The sequence below is a fragment of the Carassius carassius genome, chromosome 44, assembly GCF_963082965.1.
Source record: "Carassius carassius chromosome 44, fCarCar2.1, whole genome shotgun sequence".
In the NCBI taxonomy this organism is placed as follows: Eukaryota; Metazoa; Chordata; class Actinopteri; order Cypriniformes; family Cyprinidae; genus Carassius; species Carassius carassius.
Window position 1 is genome coordinate 4196172 of NC_081798.1, and position 20335 is coordinate 4216506.

At 36.1% G+C, this 20335-nt stretch overlaps 1 protein-coding gene across 1 annotated transcript; it reads right to left on the bottom strand.

Annotated features, from left to right (window-relative positions):
• Positions 1 to 4305: 4305 nt before the first annotated feature.
• On the bottom strand, positions 4306 to 14476 carry LOC132126837 (small glutamine-rich tetratricopeptide repeat-containing protein alpha-like). The gene is made up of 12 exons (XM_059538380.1): positions 14367 to 14476; positions 13645 to 13790; positions 13441 to 13544; positions 12963 to 13044; positions 12780 to 12879; positions 12507 to 12611; positions 11613 to 11754; positions 11462 to 11524; positions 11347 to 11384; positions 10255 to 10386; positions 10022 to 10145; positions 4306 to 4738 (listed from the first exon to the last, which is right to left on the bottom strand). The coding sequence occupies exons 2-11, from the start codon at positions 13742 to 13744 to the stop codon at positions 10034 to 10036; spliced, it is 978 nt and encodes a 325-aa protein (XP_059394363.1). The 5' UTR covers positions 13745 to 13790; positions 14367 to 14476; the 3' UTR covers positions 4306 to 4738; positions 10022 to 10033.
• Positions 14477 to 20335: the final 5859 nt, after the last annotated feature.

The window sequence follows — 20335 nt, forward strand, 5'->3', positions numbered from 1 at the left end:
TAAATTAAATTAAATTAAATTAAATTAAATTAAATTAAATAAGTCAGAATCACGGTATAAAAGAAATTGAAAGATATTAACCCAGAGTTATATAAAAAAAAGAAGTTAGAATTGCCAGATATAAGCAAATTTTGTCTAGAAATTCTGAGTTTATTTCATAATCCTGACTTTGTTAATATGTAATATCAATGAAATATATATCAGATGAGCTGTCTTTGCCATGTGTAAAATCTTGCATTGAACCGTTGTAAACAAGGCCAGGTTTTCTGGACACAGAATGCTAGTTAATGAAACCTTGGACACAACAGTAATCCAATTCAGCCATAATCCTGTCATGAAAAAAAGCAGATTCACGTGACAATGGTGTGTAATCAGACAGTGCTAATGGGTCTCATGGATCAGGACCTGTAAGCATCCGATTGTGGCACACTCCAGGTTAAAGGAGCAGACTGATTACATGATGATCTGGAATACTTCCAACTAGGCTATAATTATTCCAACAGTAAATAAGAGAATCCAAAATTAGATAACCAAGAAAATCACTTTAAATTAAGATGATCAATAATTACATTAAATCTTGCATGCATTTCAAAAATGAGTGTTTTGCAACACTAACATACTAAATCTTCAGGACCACGATGACCACAGGTCCGATGACGTGCCTGGGGTGGTAAATCACAACTTAAAACATGTTTTCATAAAAATATTAATTGCTAATGAACTGAAGTAATTGTATAAGGTGGCGTGAACACAGATTTTGGATAAAATATTTGTCATTGTTTGCAGACAGTAACACCATCCAAACAGTGAAACCACATAATAAATAACCGATCTACAAACATTTCTAAATTCACGTAAAACACACAATCTATATATATATATATATATATATATATATATATATATTTTTTTTTTTTTTTATTGGTAAGTTAATCTATTTTATATAATCTATTATTAATTCTACAGTAGCCTATTGAAGAATGCAATCATTTAAATTAGTTGTTTACTGGCTTCACATAGGCACTGTATTTTTATTATTAAATATATCTCTCTTATCTATTATTAAAGTTATGCTTTGTCTGACTGTACACCTTAACTGTAATAAACAAATCGGTAACTACATTAACATTAACTAATAATGAACTGCACTTATAGCAATTGTTCATCTTTGTTCATGTTAATTTCCACATTTAATAATAATACATTTAATAAAATCTTGTTAATATTAGTTAATGCACTGTGAACTAACATGAACAAACAATGAACAGCTTTATTTCTATTAACTAACATGAACAAAGATGAATAAATACTGTAACAAATGTATTATTTACTCATTGTTAGTTCATGTTAGTTAATACACTAATGTTTAATAAATGAACCTTATTGTAAAGTGTATGAACGTTGTTCTCCCGAGGCATGCTGTCGCACATCTGACATGCCACCGTGCGCAACAGAGAACACTCGTCGACAAATTGAGCCGCCTCGCCATTCTTTCAAATCGACTCTCTGCCAAGAGACCCGCCTTCCTCTGACTCTGATTGGTCGTGAACCTGAAACAAACCAATCAATCCAACGATGGCAGCGAGTATTACCCAATCAGGGGCAGAATAGGACGAGTCTTCACAGAATGCCGGTGGGATGATTTGCATGAGATGCTGCATTGAAGACAACTCCGAGAATACGGGACAAACCCCGTCCCGTATTGATTCAAAACGCGACGCGCTATTTTATTCTCAATCACGGGACGATTCCGTATTTTAAGGGACGGGTGGCAACCCTAGGTTTGTATAATATTCTGAGTTTGCATTTGACTTTTTTTTATTCATACTGAGGAATACTGAATCTGTTTTTGTGAGTGAGATGAGTAAATACATGTTCACATTTAGTAGTAACATCACAACGCCTCTGCACTTCCGATTTCTCTCAACATGGCAAATTTAGATCTGTCAGTCAAGACATGGAAAACAAAAAGAACTGGTCAGTGGCATAGCGTCTGGGCATGCAGGGTATGCACGTGCAAATGGGGCCGGGCCAATAGGGGCCAATTTTTTTTTTCAATATATTTTTTATGCATATCATGTGTAGTAATTTCTTATTTCTCCGTAATGACTAATTTCTCCGTCATTTCTTGTTTGCGTTTATAATTTTTTTTTGCTCTCCGCGGCTGCCATAGACTATGACTCATCGTCGCGCCAAAAAAAAAGAAAACACAGTGTGAGTGGTTACTATAGCGGCTATCTACGTGAACATATTAAGGATGGACAATATAAACATAAAAGTGGGGCTTTAAAGAGAAAAGAGAAGGTGGAGAAGTTAGTCACGACAAAAAAATTATTTGCGGAGCACCATGTCGCAAAACCAGGGGCGTAGTTTATGGGGGGGATGGGGGGGAGGTAACCCCCCCAATATTCAAATCCATCAGTTAGAACCCCCCCAATATTTCAACATGAAAATCACAGTAGATCAAATGAAAAATATAATATGAAAAAATAGAATTCATTTATTTTGTAAAAATAATTTTGTTCATAATCAAATATGAGTATGTCATAATAAATCAGACAAAAAATACTCCCCCTCCATTGAACCGAGTGGTAACGCCCAACCAATGAGTCGCACTTTCACCAAAACAAGCGAGTGGTGTTTGAATGGGAGAGCACACGGTTAATGTTAACGCCAAAAATGAAGAGAAGCGCTGCACAGCGGACTATATTTAACTGCTGGTCAGAGAGGGATGCAAAAAAAATTAAAGCATGTACTGAGAATGAGGTATGAGAATATTGTGTAATAGTTAGTACACACCACATATATTTTAGCTAGCTAATCCATTGCAATGTATTTAGCTATAACTATCAGTATAACAAGTTTCCAAAGCAGCTGTCTGTTTTGCTAGTGTATTTTTCAATAGTGTCTGTAATTATCAACGACAAAAGTATTCACGTCGGTGTTTGTTTTCTTACTAAATTAATCTGACTTTTGAACGAATTGGATGAATTAACGATTTAAGTGGCTAACTCATTAAAACAGTGAAACACTGCCGCCTACTGGCGGTTTCAATACTTAATTTCTTTCTTTTGATAATCTCTACTATGTTAGAATTTTATGAATGATGATTATACACAAATTTCATAACGTTATGAGGTGTATAATCTCTTAACATGTTTTTATAACAGATTCGAGGTAAATATAGCTGCAGGGTAGAAAAATCAGCAGAGGGAGAGGAGGAGCAGGTGATCAGGTAAAGAAGATGCCATTCAATCAATAAAATAAAATAAAATAAGATAGGAAACAGTATAGAAAAACAGCAGTTTTGTAAAGTTAGGCTATACATTAATGCCTTTAATGTTTTAAAGATGTGTTTCCCTTTAGAAAAAAAATTAAAATGCATTAAGGTGGAATGTAAAAATGTTAAAATAAATGTCTAAATGTTGTCTCTTTCATATTTGTATATGTTGAATTTGTGATAGATAGATAGATAGATAGATAGATAGATAGATAGATAGATAGATAGATAGATAGGAAGAAATAAATTATCCAATAACAATACACATAAAAAAAATTTTTTTTGAAAAAAATAACGGGCAGCATACAACGTTCAACCCCCCCAATGTTCAAACCAAATCTACGCCCTTGCGCAAAACAGACTATCGGGACTGGCAATTCTTTCCATCGAGAATGCACGAAGCCGTGAAACACCACGTTCATCGTGAATTAATTTGCCGAAAGAAAGGCCCGGAGAATGCAACTAAAATGAGTGAGTAGTTTTGTGTTGTTACATTTTGGTCGCCATACCAAAATGACTGAGTAGTTTTATGTTTTTACATCTTGGGCCGCCATGCCAAGATCAGTTGATTAAAAAGTGTTTTCTTTTTTCTTTTTTTTTTTGCATATGGGCCCGGGACTGACTTGCTACGCAACTAGAACTGGTGTTACTTATTTGAAAAAGTAACTCAATAAAAAGTAATGCATTAATTTACTAGTTACTTTACAAAAGTAATCTGATTACATAACTTGTGCTACTTGTAATGCGTTGCCCCCAACATTGCCTACAATTCCACAAAATGCTATATATATAGGCAGCTTGCTAGATTTTGAGACAGTGATGTTATGGGTGAAAAGTTCCTTTTAATACACCATCACACATATCAGTTCTCCAAAATGGACAAAAAAATCAATTTCTTTTAATCCAAAAAGTTCAGAACAAAGGAAGAACCACACTTAAGTAATGGTATTTTGACAAATCTCACTGCTTGCAAGCAATAAGTGGTTGTTAAACATGAACTTCAGATGCAAAAACACAAAGTCCTATTTGAAATCTGACATTTAATTGTCAATGTTGAGTTTGCACATGTTCCTTGTCAACCCCTTCCTGTTTAGACAGAGACTTGTCATTGGACAAGTGAATCACTGAGGTGTTACAGCAAATCTGCATTATGTCCATGTAGCAGTGCTTCATTAATCTCAGTCCAGTAACATGGATTATTACTTGGTAATATAGTGTTAACCCAATGTGATATTTCATTGATAAACATTTGCTGGAGTCCAGTGCCCAATTATGATGTGTACATGTGCACTGATGACCTCTTCCAACCGGCAGGGCAATGTGGGGCAGTGGGAACTCATGCAGTTTTTATAGATGAAGAAATTCTGTCTCGTCCCTAGAGTTGAAGGTACAAGGTGTATCTTAAAAAATAAAAAAGTAGCCCATCTTCCAAAGGTCCACCATGTCCAGAATAAAACTCTGCACAAAATGAGAGAAGTAATGGTGAACAACATTTGTAAAGCTCAAACACAATCAACATAAAAAAATTAGTTTGAATAAACGAGCTGACACTGATTAGCTACTTGCTCTACGTTTATTTAAAATTAACAGCAAGACAACTAGCAGTGAATGTGCTTGCCATTAAATGAATCACACACAGTGAACAAATCCTTAACAACAAAAAAAAACTTTGCAATGAACGTGCTTTGTTTTAAATAAATCACACACAGTAAACAAAACCTTTTAAAAAAGTAGGCTACCTACTTAAATTCTATAAGAGCATAAAAATGAATGAGTAGCCTAGGCCTAAATTATAATGATAAAACTAACTCCACCTCCGTTTCCCTCGTCAGCTGATACAATTTCCCCCCGGAGTGCATCTTTTGTCTCCTCCAATCCATCCCCCCCATTGCCTCTGTGTCGTGGGTCAAGGAAAGATGACTTTGCCAAAAGCTCCTGAGTGGCTCCCGCCCGCCATCCGCTGATTGTTTTGCGGTCTATGGACGATGCAATGCTTTGCTGTTGCGAGCCGCAAAAAAGCCCTAGTCTGTTCTAGAAAGGATGCAGCAAAGATATTTAATGCTAATGTATGAGGCATAGGCCTACGCTGAGTTTCACGATGAGATGCGCTCTAGTTCTCAGTGCAAGTGAACGCGGCGCTCTGGCGCTTCCATGCCACGGTTATCATTGTCTGCTATATTTGCTTTTTATTTATTAAAATACATGCAATTGGTTGATGAAACATTTATTAAAATTAAGATAAAATTTGTACAAAACGAAATTCGTTTTTAAGAAAGGTTTTCTACAAAGCAAAATTTTATGAAGTGGTAAATATCATGTCTGACGATTTACAAAACTTCATTAAGTGGTAAAAACCATGTCTCCCAAAATATTTCGCATCTTATGATCATATCTAAAAAATGAAAATAATTTTTGATAAAAAATGTTTGTAAAAAATATTTTAATGACACGGTTTTGGCGGTTATAGAGTTCTAATGACGGTGTTCAACAATAACCGCCGGTCTCACGGTTATATACTGACCGTCACACCCCTAGGTATTTGATCTTTCAGGCTGTTTCACTTATGAGCGGTGCATGCACAAAGCTGATCTCATATGCAATTCCCCCAGAACTGCTAGATTAAAGTGACTATTACGTTTTGAATATAGATATTTTTCTTATGGAAACACATCGATTCTTTACAGGAGGTCTTTGTTGATTGCCAGTAGTATTAGTACACAATAAATACTAAATGGCTAAACCATGTTAATGTGTGGTTCCTTTAGTTTAACTTGTTTTCCTTTTTTTTGTGTGTGTAGTAGGCTAAACCTACCATATGTTTAATTTTCATAAAGGTACATATGTAATTAAAACATTATGCAACTGAGTGCATAAATGAACGTGAGTAATATTACCTGATCCTGATATTATAATAGTCGGTATTAAAAGTTTACGTGATCTTGCTCTTGATTTTATTATTTTTTTATTATTATTTCTTTGCCGGTAAGCAAATATATCAAACATGTGCGTGGTAAGAGCAGCTACGGTAATTCACGTTGGCCAAAACACACAAGGAAACGCGTTGTGAAATAAAATATCACCGGCCATCACAGACATTCGCATTCGGACGGGATTAGTTTTCTCAGATGATCACTGAGTTTGCTGAAAAACAGTAGGTAATTTGCTCTGGAATTATCACAGAGGTTGTGTGAGAAAAACACAGACATGGCAGATTCGGACGGGATTAAAATCACCAAGTACGTCTGTGAAACACACATTTCTCTAACGACCCACTGTAAAACTAGTCCCGTCCGAATAGGGCTTAATTAAATATGCACAAATCTTCATACATTTCACTCTCTGGTCTTCGGATGAAGATTTACTACTGCTCACAGAACCGTGCTTCACTGAAAGATCTGCATGACAATCGCAGCATTTGCCTAATCACGATTGTGATTTCATTTCGATTTATCTTGCAGCCCTACTATTTACGCTAATTAAAAATAACATTCTCTTGGCGACAGATGCTATTTACACAGAGCAAACCACAATTCGGTATACACCAAAGAAAATAGCAGTATTTTTAATGATATGCTATTTACACTACGTGCGAACAGCTATAGATTCTATTTTCGTCATGTTAAAATAACAGGATTTTTGGCTATTTATACTACTTATTAGGGCTGCAACTAACGATTATTTTGATAATCGATTAATCTGTCGATTATTTTTTTTTTTTTTTTCGATTAATCGGTTTATGTACTTATATCTTAGTTTTTCCATTTTTTCCCCAAGTAAATTATTAATAAATGGTCTTTATCATTCAGCATAGATTTAAGAGATTTTAACCATTTTGCACTGTCATATCCTCATCAAAAATATACCTGGAGTTGTTTTATTGTGTTAGTAATCCTTTGTCGAACTCTTCTGCAATCAAAACACTGACCCATACTCTAGCAAATTTCACAAGGAGATTTCAAATAATGTTTTCACCATGGCAGTCCTTAGAGCTCCTAAAGTAGTTTAACATCCCGAACAAAGCTTATTAAGGAATCTTTCAGAACATATTTTCACGAAGAATAAGGATAAAACAGAATAAAATTGCAGTGCATTGTATTTTATTATATACTGGGGAAAAGCTTTATAGCTTTTGCTGTGAAATTGTAAACAATCCTTCAAAAAAAGTGCCAATGGCATGAAACCTGAATGGAACTCACAATTTAAAGTAAAATCCATCAGAAGGTTGTCCAGAAAAAAAAATAGGACACACACAAAAAACCTGCTGTGTGAAAAAGAGCAGTGAATAATACTTAGAAAAAAAAGTGCATTTCAAATATCTACATTTACCTCTCTCATTCAGTCATAATTAGGCTGCACGACTGAATTTTGAACTGGTAAACGACAAACTGATCACAGAACATGTTTGTAAAGCTTTAAATGTTAACTGTTAAAAAGCAATGTTATCAGCTTTTACGACTAAACATTTGCAAACAACATTGTACTGGAGAATCTGCACAAATGAAAGTCTTAGGGGCCGTTCACAAATCGCGCCTAAAACGCGTGGAAAACGCTAGGCACACCGCTTTCTCCTTCTTTCCAAAGCGCTCGCGCAGAAGCGCCCCTGAGGCGTCTGCCTTTGCTAAGCAACCATGATGTGCTCTCTCCTTGAAGACGCGGAAATTTCAGCAAAGGATAAATGGATTTGCAGCTCAAAAAAATCGCTTGCAGTAGCTCTGCTACTAAATTTATTTCAAAATGGAAATCCATATACAACTATGATCAGCTGCTCCTTTCATCTTGACTGAGCTTTTAACGTTGTTACGTGAAAGGATGAAGCTGATTGGTTAGTTCTTGTCACATGACCCGCGGTGCGGTTGCTGCATTCTGAAAAGTTGAAATGTTTTTAACTCAATGCGGTGCGGTGTTGGAAATAACGAACTTGAGCGCGCAAAAGACGCGATATGTGAACGTCCCCTTAAACAGTGCAGTAGTGCAGAGTTTACAGGTTACTCTTCTTTTTTAAAGGCTCAATGTAAAGTACTCCCACATCACGCTGAATGCTGCAGACATAGACATCATATGATGTCTATGGCTGCAGAGACGCTGTTCGGGAAGCACGTGACATAAAACAAGGCCAGCTATTGGCTATTCGCTACTTCTCCTGTTGTACTGGCTGAGTAAAACCTCCGGTGGCTCATTACTGCCACACTTTGGTCACCGCAGATTTGAAATATGCACGAAATGAGCCGCTTACGGCAAATAAAAGTTATTTAGCAACGAATCGATGACTAAATTAGTTGACAACTATTTTAATAATCGATTTTAATCGATTCGTTGTTTCAGCTCTACTACTTATTGCAAATAATTATCTGCACCTCAGTATTGTATTACACTATAAAACAGTATACAATAATAATGCATTAAAGGTCCCGTTCTTCGTGATCCCATGTTTTAAACTTTAGTTAGTGTGTAATGTTGTTGTTAAAATATAAATAATATCTGTAAAATTCTAAAGCTGAAAGTTCAATGCCAAGCGAGATATTTTAACAGAATTCGCCTACAAAAAACGACCCGTTAGGACTACATCACTCTAGTTCCTGCAGTAATGACGTCACTAAAAGTTTTTTGACTAACCTCCGCCCACATGAATACACAAAAAGGGGGGCGTGGTCTTGTTGCGCTCCGACGGAGAAGAGGAAGAGTTGCGTTTGTGTTTGTCGCCATGTCATCGAAACACTGTTATTTTCATCTCAGAGTCCAATCATCTTTGTTTGGGCTTCCCAGGGACGCTGTACTTGGAGATCAATGGTTACAATTTATGTTTAACTCGGTTCCCGAAAATTATAATCCACATGTAAAACTATGTGCAGCACATTTTGCTGAGGACAGCTTCCTCAATCTCAATCAGTTTAATGCCGGATTCGCACAAAGATTATTCTTGAAAGATGGAGCAGTTCCCTCTTTGTCTGGAGATGGCGTTGTTTATGGACCACAACCGGTAAGTGTATTTTATTATTTAAATTGGTGCGTTTAACAGTTTTTGTAACTTATTACAAAAAAAGGGCAACGCTGTTTAGCTTTGTTAACTAGATGTTAGGGCTGTGCAAAAAAAATCGAATGTGATTTTCATGTGCATCTCGTCAGTAAAAACGCTCCTGTGATTATAAGTACATCTCCAGCACATGCTCCTGCCCACTTGCTTCTCAAAACTAGCCCGATCGCATTTCCAGGAGGGCCACGTGCGCTAAGCTGCTGTCGAATCACAACACAGGAACCGCTGGCACAATCAGAACTCGTAACGTATTTCTGAAGGAGGGACTTTATAGAACAAGGAAGTCATCAGCCCGTTTTTATGACAGTGAAAACAGCGGTATACAGATAGGTGAATTGTGTGGAAAATACTGTGTTTTTTTACACGCGAAACATGAACACATGTTATATTGCACACTGTAAACACAATCAAAGCTTCAAAAAAAGCACGAAAAATGGGACCTTTAAGTAGAAATTATACCCTGATAAAGATATGTATCATCATTTAAATCATCAGACGCAAACAGATAATGTGCAATAAAATAAACACTTAAAAGTGCATTTGGATGTTTTCCTTCCACTAGTTTCAAAGCCAATAACCCAAAACATCAAAATTGACCAGTGCATGAAAACTGTTTTTGCCTGTAGTGCCTTGCCTTAAAGTCTAAAGCCTATTAAAGCTATGTTCCAGTCTTTTCACAAAAATACTTGAATTAGAGTTATTTGTGGTACCATAGGGAGTTGTCAGTGTTCGTCACTGCCAGCACTACTGGGAGGTCGACTGCGTATTTGACTCCTCAACTGCTCTATAAGCTCAGGGTTCTGCTGCTGCATTTGCTGGGCAAACTGCTGACCACTGTGACAGAAAAAAACTAGTTAAGACCCACTGAATATAACTTGAAATTTCCTGTTTGGAAGTAGAATGAAACCTATGAAAATCACAGGATAGTGATGTTAAAACTTACGCCTGTATGAGGCTGGAGAGATCATTGGGACCACCTGGAGCACCTGCACCTCCTGCTCCAGCTCCCGCTGCTGCTCCTGGCGAGGTGGCTCCTCCCATAGGACCGTAAGCCCCAGACATCATACCTGACATCCTACATAGGCACAGAAATAGCTGATATACATTTCTGCTAAGAACAAAGTCTTACGTCAAGTTGGTACAACTGCCCCAAAACAGTGATGCATTGAAAATTTCAGCAATCAAAAATATTCTGCAGAAATAGTGCTACTGGCCCGAGCCTATGAGCCCCGCCCGGCCTACTTTAAGCCCTGGCTCGCACTGGCCCGACAGTGGAAATGCGGCTATTAATAGGGATGTTACAATATTATCAATATCATGATATCGTGAAAGCAATGTGTGGATGTCTCAATATTATCATGATCACATGAACATATGAAACCATAGAACTACAGGGCAAAAAGTGTCCTTCATAAAAAACATTTATCATTCCCACATAAAAGGTCTTGGGCTATTATGCTTTGGCACAGTATATGTCAAGCAAACTAATAAAAGCACAATATGGCTTAATCCCTTCAAGTCTGTTTTCTCTGTGTGTTTCAAAACGAAGCACACATATTGTTGAGGCGATCAGCTCGTGATTCTGTGTTTTCCATGCCTCAGACCGGTTCAGTTTTCACAGTGAATGAATGCAGTGAACTCTATTGCAAGTGCTGTGATTTTAGCGAGCGTTTGGGAATGCAACGGCCACCAGTTGGGGTTTATTTTTATGGTACTATTTCACAAGATTTGTAGCGAGACACGTTTTTATAATCTTGTTTTTACTGAAGTTAGAGTTTTCTACTGCCGTTTCCGTCAAGATAAAAGCTTAAAAGTGTAGTATGAATTCCTGATGATATTATCGTATTGTGAAATTTTTATATTGTTACATACCTAATCTTTATAAATGGCAATTTATTCCTAAGCTCATTGAATATGAAATTATTCAAGTATTAAACATCAAGTTCTTAAATTCCATTAAAAAAAAAATCCACTTCATGCAGAGCGTGAATATTATGTATATAATAAATGCTGTATTTAAGATTTGTCTACTCACATTTGCTGCACTTGCGGGTTGTTCATTAAATTAGATGCCTAAAGAGAGTGACATTGAGTTAGTGATGAGAAGAAGCAAGCATTAATGATGAACATACAGATGTATTTCTACTGACCATGCTCATGAAACCAGGGTTACTCAGCAAACCGGCCAGGTCAACTCCACCCAAACCCCCTGCCTAACAAAGAGAAACACATGGGCTTCAGCACAACTCTGTTTTCCACAGAGAGAAGAAAACTATTATCAGGGTTGTTCTGTGAACTCACTGGGCTGGGCTGTCCCTCCTTCATCTTCTGTTCTGCTATTTGCAGGTTGGCTTTGTAAGTGTCGTTGTCAGGGTCCAGCTCCATCGCTTTCTTGTAGTAGCTCACAGCCTCTGAGTATTTGTTCAAACTTGCAAGAGCAAGCCTTGTTTTTAAGCAAAACACAAATTAAGAAGTAACTGTGACACCAAAATCTTTCCATTAATATCTTATTTATTTTTAAATGAGGGTATCTGCAGGGTTTTTGAAAACAAATTTAAGTATTTCGAAACCTTAAGACCTACACAAATCAAAATTAATACAGTATGTCCTTTCAGAACATGAATCATGTATCTCAATTTTTTGCGTGATTAAATAGGCTGCACTACATATTCAGGGAGGATTTAGTGTTGCTTTGAATTAAATGTCAGATACAGTTTATTAAATAACCAAAGTACTGATGATAACTAGAAAAAATAATGATGCACAATGCATAACAACTCTGGAATGCACTAGGAATCTTATTTTGAAATATCAATGCTTTCCTAGTTCCAATTGTTCATAAAAAGAGATGAGATATGACATGCATTTTTTGTAACCATCTACAACATATAACAATATAAACACTATAAAGGTAAAAACTGCATAATGTATCAACAGAAGATGAATTCAAATGTTCTAAAGGCTCGCGCTTGGACCACAGGGCTGCATTCAGACTTTGAACAAGCTTATTTACTTAAATCATAACTTTCTGAAACATATCAGACTGTACCATGATTATTGCTTTTCTCAATTTTATAAAGGTGAAGTCAAGACCTGTGGGAACCCTGAAGTGCAAAAAAAGGTTTAAACAATTGGCCTTCAATAATTTATCTGTGCACAATATTTTAGGGGGAAAAATAAAAACATCACAATTACCCCATCCTCCCATACGCTTTACTGTAGTTTGGATCGATTCCAATGGCTCGTTCACAGTCTTGAACGGCTCCAGCATAGTTTCCCAGTTTGCTGTAGGCTGCAGCTCTAAAGATCATTTTTAACAATTATATTAAGTTTCAAATAATAAAAAAAATTCTTCAAAATATAAAATATATAAAAATTAATAAAATACTTTTCTAATCATTCTTGAATAATGCAAATACTACAGCATTACATTTTTTCTTTTTCGGATTTAATGAAAAGTGCATATACCTGTTGCAAAAGTAGACAGCATTTTGAGGATTCAGCTGGATGGCTTTAGAGTAGAACTCAACGGCTGCACTAAAGTTCTCTACCTTCATCTGATCGTTACCTGCAGATACAAACATGCAACACTTTCAGTGAGAAGACCATAGGAAGCATCCTAAAATGATAATGTGTGACGGATGGTCTTACCATCTGTTTTAAGACGCTCTGCCTCTGCTAACTGCTCCTCTGAAGGTGAACCAGAGGATGGGTTGGTCTTAACTTGAGGTGTCTGCAACATAGAACAATGTCTTAGGTGAAATCCATTCAAAGCTATGAATACCATTCCAAAACAACATGGATTAGACCTGGGGATTTCAATCTTTTAAATGCCATGGACCACCAGATATCATCATCATGTGTGGTATCCCCATCCTAAAATGTCAAAGATGTCTATAAAGTTTCTTACATAAAGACCCATTACTGTAAAAATAGTTTCAACTCATTACAATACTGTACTTTAACAGTAGTGTATTTTTTATTTTATTTAAAAATAATTATTTTTTTTTTTTTACACTTTCTCTAAACATTTCTCCGGACCCCTATCACTCCCTTGCTGTCCCCTGGTGGTCCTCAGATCCCAGTTTGAAAACACCTGGATTGGATGACACTAGTGAACAGCTTTTACCTGTTTGGTTGCAGTGGCAAATATCTCTGGCAGAGACTGACTGACTGCTAAACTCTGGTCCTCTACAGAGACACCAAATGCCGTCTCCAGGCACTGGATGGCAACTAGATAAAAGGGTAATTAAAAAAATTAATTTAAAAAACTAGGAATTACCCACCAATAGCATAACATTGTCCAGCACTGATTCTGGCACTGAGGTTTTACCTTCTAAGCTTTCTTGAGCATCTGATGACAAACTCCCAGAAGACAGCTGATCATGGAGAAACTGAATGATGGAGAACGCAAGATGCTTTGTGTCTGCCATTCTGTCTTGAGGACTAAACCTCACCAAATAAATATGTGAAGGAAACCTACGAGACCGGGATGTGTGTTATTATCACTAAAGACAACAACAGAGAAAAACTGCATGATAATGGTACGTAAATCAGAGAAACCTCAGTTTGGAAAGAATGATTTGGAGCATATTTCGAATGTTACAATGTATTTATTCCAGTTTTTACTGTTCTGGAGTTAATACTTTCAATAAACACTCAGTAACTTACACAAGATTAAAACTAGAAACAGCAGCTTACGATAGACTTACAAATTAACTACTTTCAGATGTGTAACCATTGCTGAGAAGAACTGGTAACTTGTAAACATGTTATAGTAAACTGGTAAGTCAAAACAGTTATTATCAAAGATGGAACATTCTAGCACAAACTAGCTGTTAGCTCATGCTAATGGCTTCCATTGGTTTACAACGGGAGTGCTAATTCTCTTAGCATTGGCTTCAGTTCGCTCGTGTGATTTAGCATTCATAGAAAAGAAGATTTAATGAGAATTGAAAGTGAACAAGCCGCCATTCACCGTTTTACTCTAAAAGCATTCAGGATGTTATTTGATTTAGCAGATTCTAATAAAAAGTGTGTTTAATTCACACTCACCAGTTGTCTCCTCTAAAGAATCTCTAGCCAGCAGAGTGCTGACGATTCATGTGCGTGCGCGCGCACGTAACGCGCGTGCTGTCGCAATTTGGGTTAGCGCTCAACTCAAGTGCTGTTTTCGAAATTCCCTACTATCATACTAATCTTACTATTTCTGCAGTATCCAGTATGTGCAAATGTGCAAATGTTCTGTATGCATGGAATACCCGGATGAATTTGCTAAATATAACTCTGTACACTGAAATCAGTACAGAAGCTGTGTTCAGAATGGCATACAACCATTCAACTCATACTAAATTGCAGTATGCTGTGTGTATACTGTGAATAGTAAGTGGATGTTCTGTATGCATGAAATTCCCGTATTACCGGCTACATTTACTGAGGTTTGATGTATGCATCTGAAGACACTGCATGGGATACTGTTTCCCAGAACACAACAGGCTCCATTAATGTTACATCTTCATGAGTGAACTGGAGGCAGGGAATAGTAATTATTAATGTAACACTTTTATACACACACACACACACACATACATACATAATATGTTTTCCACTCATTCCTCCTCTTGATCATGATCACATAAGCCAGTCGAATGTTTCCTTATTAGATGTAATGTTTTATTTAACCCTGCGTTTCCCATTCTCAATCGTGTAATTATACCTTCTATTTTGCTATTTCCTTTACAAACCCTCCTACTTTCTCCTGGATTCTATAGTAATGTCTACCTGTTGGCAAATTTGCTTGTGTACATTCTAACATTATGTAATGAAACGTTATGTGACAAGCTGCGACCATAAAGAAGTATAACTATAAGAAACAATATGGCCAAAAAAGAATTTGGTCACCCTCCCGTTTCTCAGATGTAGGATTTATTAATTTATTTAAAAAAACATTCATGTAAAATGCTGAATATAGAAATATTCCATGTAAATGCAATTTTGTTGATAAATATGAGTTACACTATATGAATTGATGAACTGTACACAGTATGCAATTGTATGTAATTAATAAAAGGAATGTAGCAATAAAAGGCCTATAGGCACTGATGATTTATGAACATGTTTGAATTAGTAATAACTCTATGAATTATGTTAATCATTAAGGTAAAATAACATCCCAACATGATTTTGTTTATCGGGCATCCAATTATTATTATTATTTTTTATTTTTTTTTACCTTCAAAAATGCATGTTGGGCACCATTCACTTGCATTTGATGGAGAAAGTCCTCAGATATTTTTTCCTTCAAAACCTTCATCTCTCTTCGGCTGAGGCAAGAATGTCATGTACATCTCGTACGGAAGGCCTTGGATTGTAAACTCGGTATGTCTCCGTTTATAAAGGTAACACAAGAGGGCAGCACAGTCTTAACTCTCATTAGAAATGTGCAGCATAAATGTGGCTTATTCTATTCAATATGCGTAATATATGCAGGTTATTTGTTTAGTCATTTGAAAGATTTGTATAAAATAACTTTACTTATTATAATAATATATTGGCTGACCAGTCCTTTTAAATCTGATGGCCTTTATCTAATATCTGATAATGCTGATAAAGTCATAATTGTCATTATTACCCCATAGTGAGCAACAAAATGTTAAACAACAATCAGCATGCAAAACGGTTGTGAGGGACACACGTGATTGCAGATTAGAATTTCCTCGAATATCCCGTTTTATAATTAAATTAAAAACAATGCAGCCACATGCTTTGCTTCTGTCAAGCAATTATCCGTCTTTCTTTTTTCATCACAATGTCAAATTAAGAGAATTAAATTAAGAATGTCTCAGTCTGTTATGCATCAGTCTGTAATTAAGTGACTGCAAACAAAGTCTTATCATAAAATTTATTTGAGTTTAAGTAGAAACATTACCAATTCTCTTTCTGTGGTCTTACACAACACATCACAAGTCTGCTCGTTGCTCAGTCATGTGAACCGTTTTCTGATCTCTGGAGCATTTGCTCCAAGAAGCTCAGAATACTTAAAAAGGTAATAGGCTTTAAACCCCTGCCACTCATCAGCCATATTCAGGCAAGAACCAAGCCACTGTTTATAGAGTGTCACACACATTGTTGGCAGCTAAAAATGAGCTACTTTTGAAAAATTCTGACATGATTTACTTAAAAGCAAAAGTTAGGCAGGTCGACCCAGCTGCTCAAGTGCACTGGGCTTTTATCTTCAATTTGATTCTCAAGAAGTCAAACCCTTAGCATCCTGTGAAGTGAAAAGCTGCAGGTTGGTAAGAAACAAATCTATCATTAAGGTGTCTTAACCTAATTTTTTGCCAAAATAAGAGTCCAAAATCCATAATAGTGCTTCCTCCAAAAAAGTCCATCCTGTGTAGTCTTCTCACTTCAAAGTCCACCAACATATTTGTTTAGAACTGTTTTCACATATAAACAATGACTGATCTGAGCATATTTCTCTCCTGATTCAGAAAATATGACTTTTTCACTGGAGAAAGCAATATTATGGATTATGGAAAGTATTTAAAAAGTATTTTTCTTACAAACATTTTTTTTAAGCAAAGCAACAGAAGAATCATCAGTTTCTCATTTCTCAACAACAAACAGTAGTGGTGTTACTGAAAGAATCATTGTTTTATTAAGCAAATCATTTAATGACTCACTCATAAAGACACTTGTCATAAAGAACTCACTTTACGTCATGCACTTGCTTTCCTATTTTGAAATGTCTATACTTCACTACTTTTTAAAAGTAACTGCATAAAGTATCGGCAGGCTTTGCCATACAACTTCCAGGCACATAGGAGGGTCCACAGAACATGTCATAAAACAGCAACAGCCAGTGCGTGGGTTTTTAGATGTCTAATACAAGACGCACTGGGCTCGTAAAGCAGGGGTGGACCGGTGCAGTGCCATCCGTAATCTTTCTGACAGCCTCATCTCTTGAGCCCACTATGTAATGGAATCCAATAATTTGTGGGAGGTGTGAATGTTCCTTAAGACGTTTATCATCCTCCCAGAGCTCATAGAGAGATCATTACGATAACAAAGGCCTTCTTACAGGAACCCATAGCTCATAGCCATTCTGTGGACTTGACAAGAGGTATGTTTCCATGTAATTTCCTGTGAGAGTTTTCTGTCAGAGATTTTCTCTTTTCTTTAGCCAAGGTTTATTGCTCCCAGTTATGGTGGTCTGTCACTCTTAAAAAAATCACATTCAGTCCATCGAAGATGAGTTTTTTTCTTCGGGACAGATTTGAGAAACTTAGCATTACAACACCTGCTCACCAATGGATCCTCTGCAGTGAATGGGTGCCGTCAAAATGAGAGTCCAAACAGCTGATAGAAACATCACAATAATCCATAAGAAATCCATTCGACTCCAGTCCATCAATTAACATCTTATGAAGTGAAAAGCTGTGTTTGTAAGAACCAAATTAATCATTAAGGCATTTTAAATTTAAAGTGTTGCTGTTGGCCACAATATGAATCCATAACAATAATGCTTCCTCAAGTGAAAAAGTCAATTCTCTGTTGTCCTCTAAAATCAAATCTAGCATAATATTTGTTTAGGACTGTTTTGGAGCTGTGGTCACATTTAATATTGAAAAAAGGAGTTCACTTTTCACTTGAGGGTGAAAAAAGTTCTCCACACATATCACCACATTCAAGTTTGTCTCACGAGTCACGAATGTGACACATTGGCCAACAGAAAATATGCTTTGTTTAAAAGTGACTTCTGAGTGAGTGGTGTTTCATGACTCATGCATCTCTACGCTTTTGACAAAAAACCTTGTTTTGCCTGCAAAATTTAGCCAAAATTTGTCTAATGTGACCAAATCTTATAGATTTGTCTGCCTATTTTACTATTTATTCCTATTAGCCTACCGATGCAAATTTTAAAGGTCCAATAATTACATCCATCTCTGTTAGGCAAAAATAACAACAGCATCAGTAATAGAATTAATTATTTTCAATAGAGTGATATCTTTTGTCTCCTCTGTAAAACTTGGGAAAGCAAGGCCTTGCTGTAGGATGTTTGTGTTTGGAAACTTATGTAGTATGTATAATTTGTCACTGTTCGTGATTCATGTATTTACTGTGCCAAAAAATCTACATCTTAAGTTATGAATATAACCTCAAATATTAAGAAAATGTGGATACCTTCTTGGTCAAGGCTGTCTGTTATGAATTCCTTTTGAGACTGATGTGAAAAAGGTGTGCATCAGTGAAAACTCTTTGACAGATCACAGTTAATAAAATTTCTGATTTAAAGCTTCAGTATATGGACACTATTTTATTCTTAATATGTAAGACAAAATGACATATTGTATATTTATATATTTACATATTTCATAAATTGCGATATTTGTTGCCAAAACATTAAAACAAATCACAATCACAAATCCAACATAATAGCACAAATATCATCTTACAAACTAAAAAACAAACTGTCTTTCAGTTACGTTATTTTCATAGTGCCAATTTAATATATGAATCCAACTATAAAGGTTTGATACATGTCACAGAGAAAAACTGACATTTCACTGTGATTTTCTTTGCACTTAATAGATCTCAAAAGAAAAAATTTCCCTTTATTATTTCAGTTTCTTTTAATTAAAAAAATCCTCACGGTGGAATGTTTTTGCAGGTGCTGCCAAACCTAATGGTTTTTGGCAGACATATTACTCTCTACTGACCACTCTCATGAATTGCAAAAAATATTGGTCTTTGATTTTGTTTCATGCCCTTTAATGTGGTCTAGTTGTCATGCTCAGGCTGAGACTAAGATAATCTTTATAATAGTAACCCATGATGATGATGACTGAGTGACAACAGCAGACACACAAATAATAATTAACCAAGAACTGAATAATGGAGTGAGGAAACTAATGAGGGCAACACAGGAAGAATGTTGTATTTCTGGATTAGAATTATGTTCCGGACTAGGTTTCAAAAAGGACACAGTAAGCTTATGAAAGGCATATCCAAAGAGTTGTGTGAGTCTCATCTACAATAAACAAATGTCAGTTGCTTGTGTAGTTCAGTATATTTATGCCTCTATTCTACCCCAAGGTCTTAAAATATCTTATACCAGATATTATTTCAAACCTCATGAACCTTTTTAGACAAAAGAAATACTATTCCTTTTGGAGAGAGGAACTTTGACCTGAATCCACTGATGAAACAGCTAAAAGCACTAAAAGGATGGAGCAGGCTGCTCTGACGGACTGCTTGGGAGTTTTTAAAATGGGAAACAGTTATTATTGTTCAAAGGCCCATTATGCACAGATGGTGGTGAACACCATTCAGACTCCCTTTAAAAAATGATTAAAACCATATTGACCTCACTCTAAATAACTTACAGCATGCTTTTATTAATGAAGTATTAATGACAGTTCGATGAGCACTTTATTAAACAGGTCAGACTATATTATGTTAGCTTTTGTTCTGTTCTTAAAGAGGGCATGGAATGGAAATTGTGTCTTTTCTTCCCTGTTGTGATGTAGGCTTCTTCTGAGAGAAATGGCATCTTGAACGAGAAAAACAATGGGTGGCAATTGATTGGATTGTTGTCCTTTGCTAATTGCTGCCAGTGACCAGTCAATTTTGATTTCATGGTGAATTTAAATGCTTCCTTTGAGGTGCTTTAGTGTTCTTTAAAAGAACTGCATTAGAATTGCTAAAATATGTAGGCAAAAGCATTGACTTCTCTGACATTTTCTGAGGATAAAAGATCCTCAGAGAACACCCAAGCAGAAAGACTTTTAGGTTATTTGTGGTGGGGAAACAAAGGTTCTACTCAGCTTTAGATGAATGTCTACTCAGTGGGACACTGGACTGTCAATCTTGGCAAGTAGAACTTTCCAGCTGTTTTCAGAGAGCATCATTTGAGACCGAACACTCTGACAAAGTCAGATCAGAGGTCAAGGCCATTTGAATTTTTTTTTTTTTTTCTGGTAGCTTTGCTTTTGAGATGATGACGATAAAATGGGAGGTAT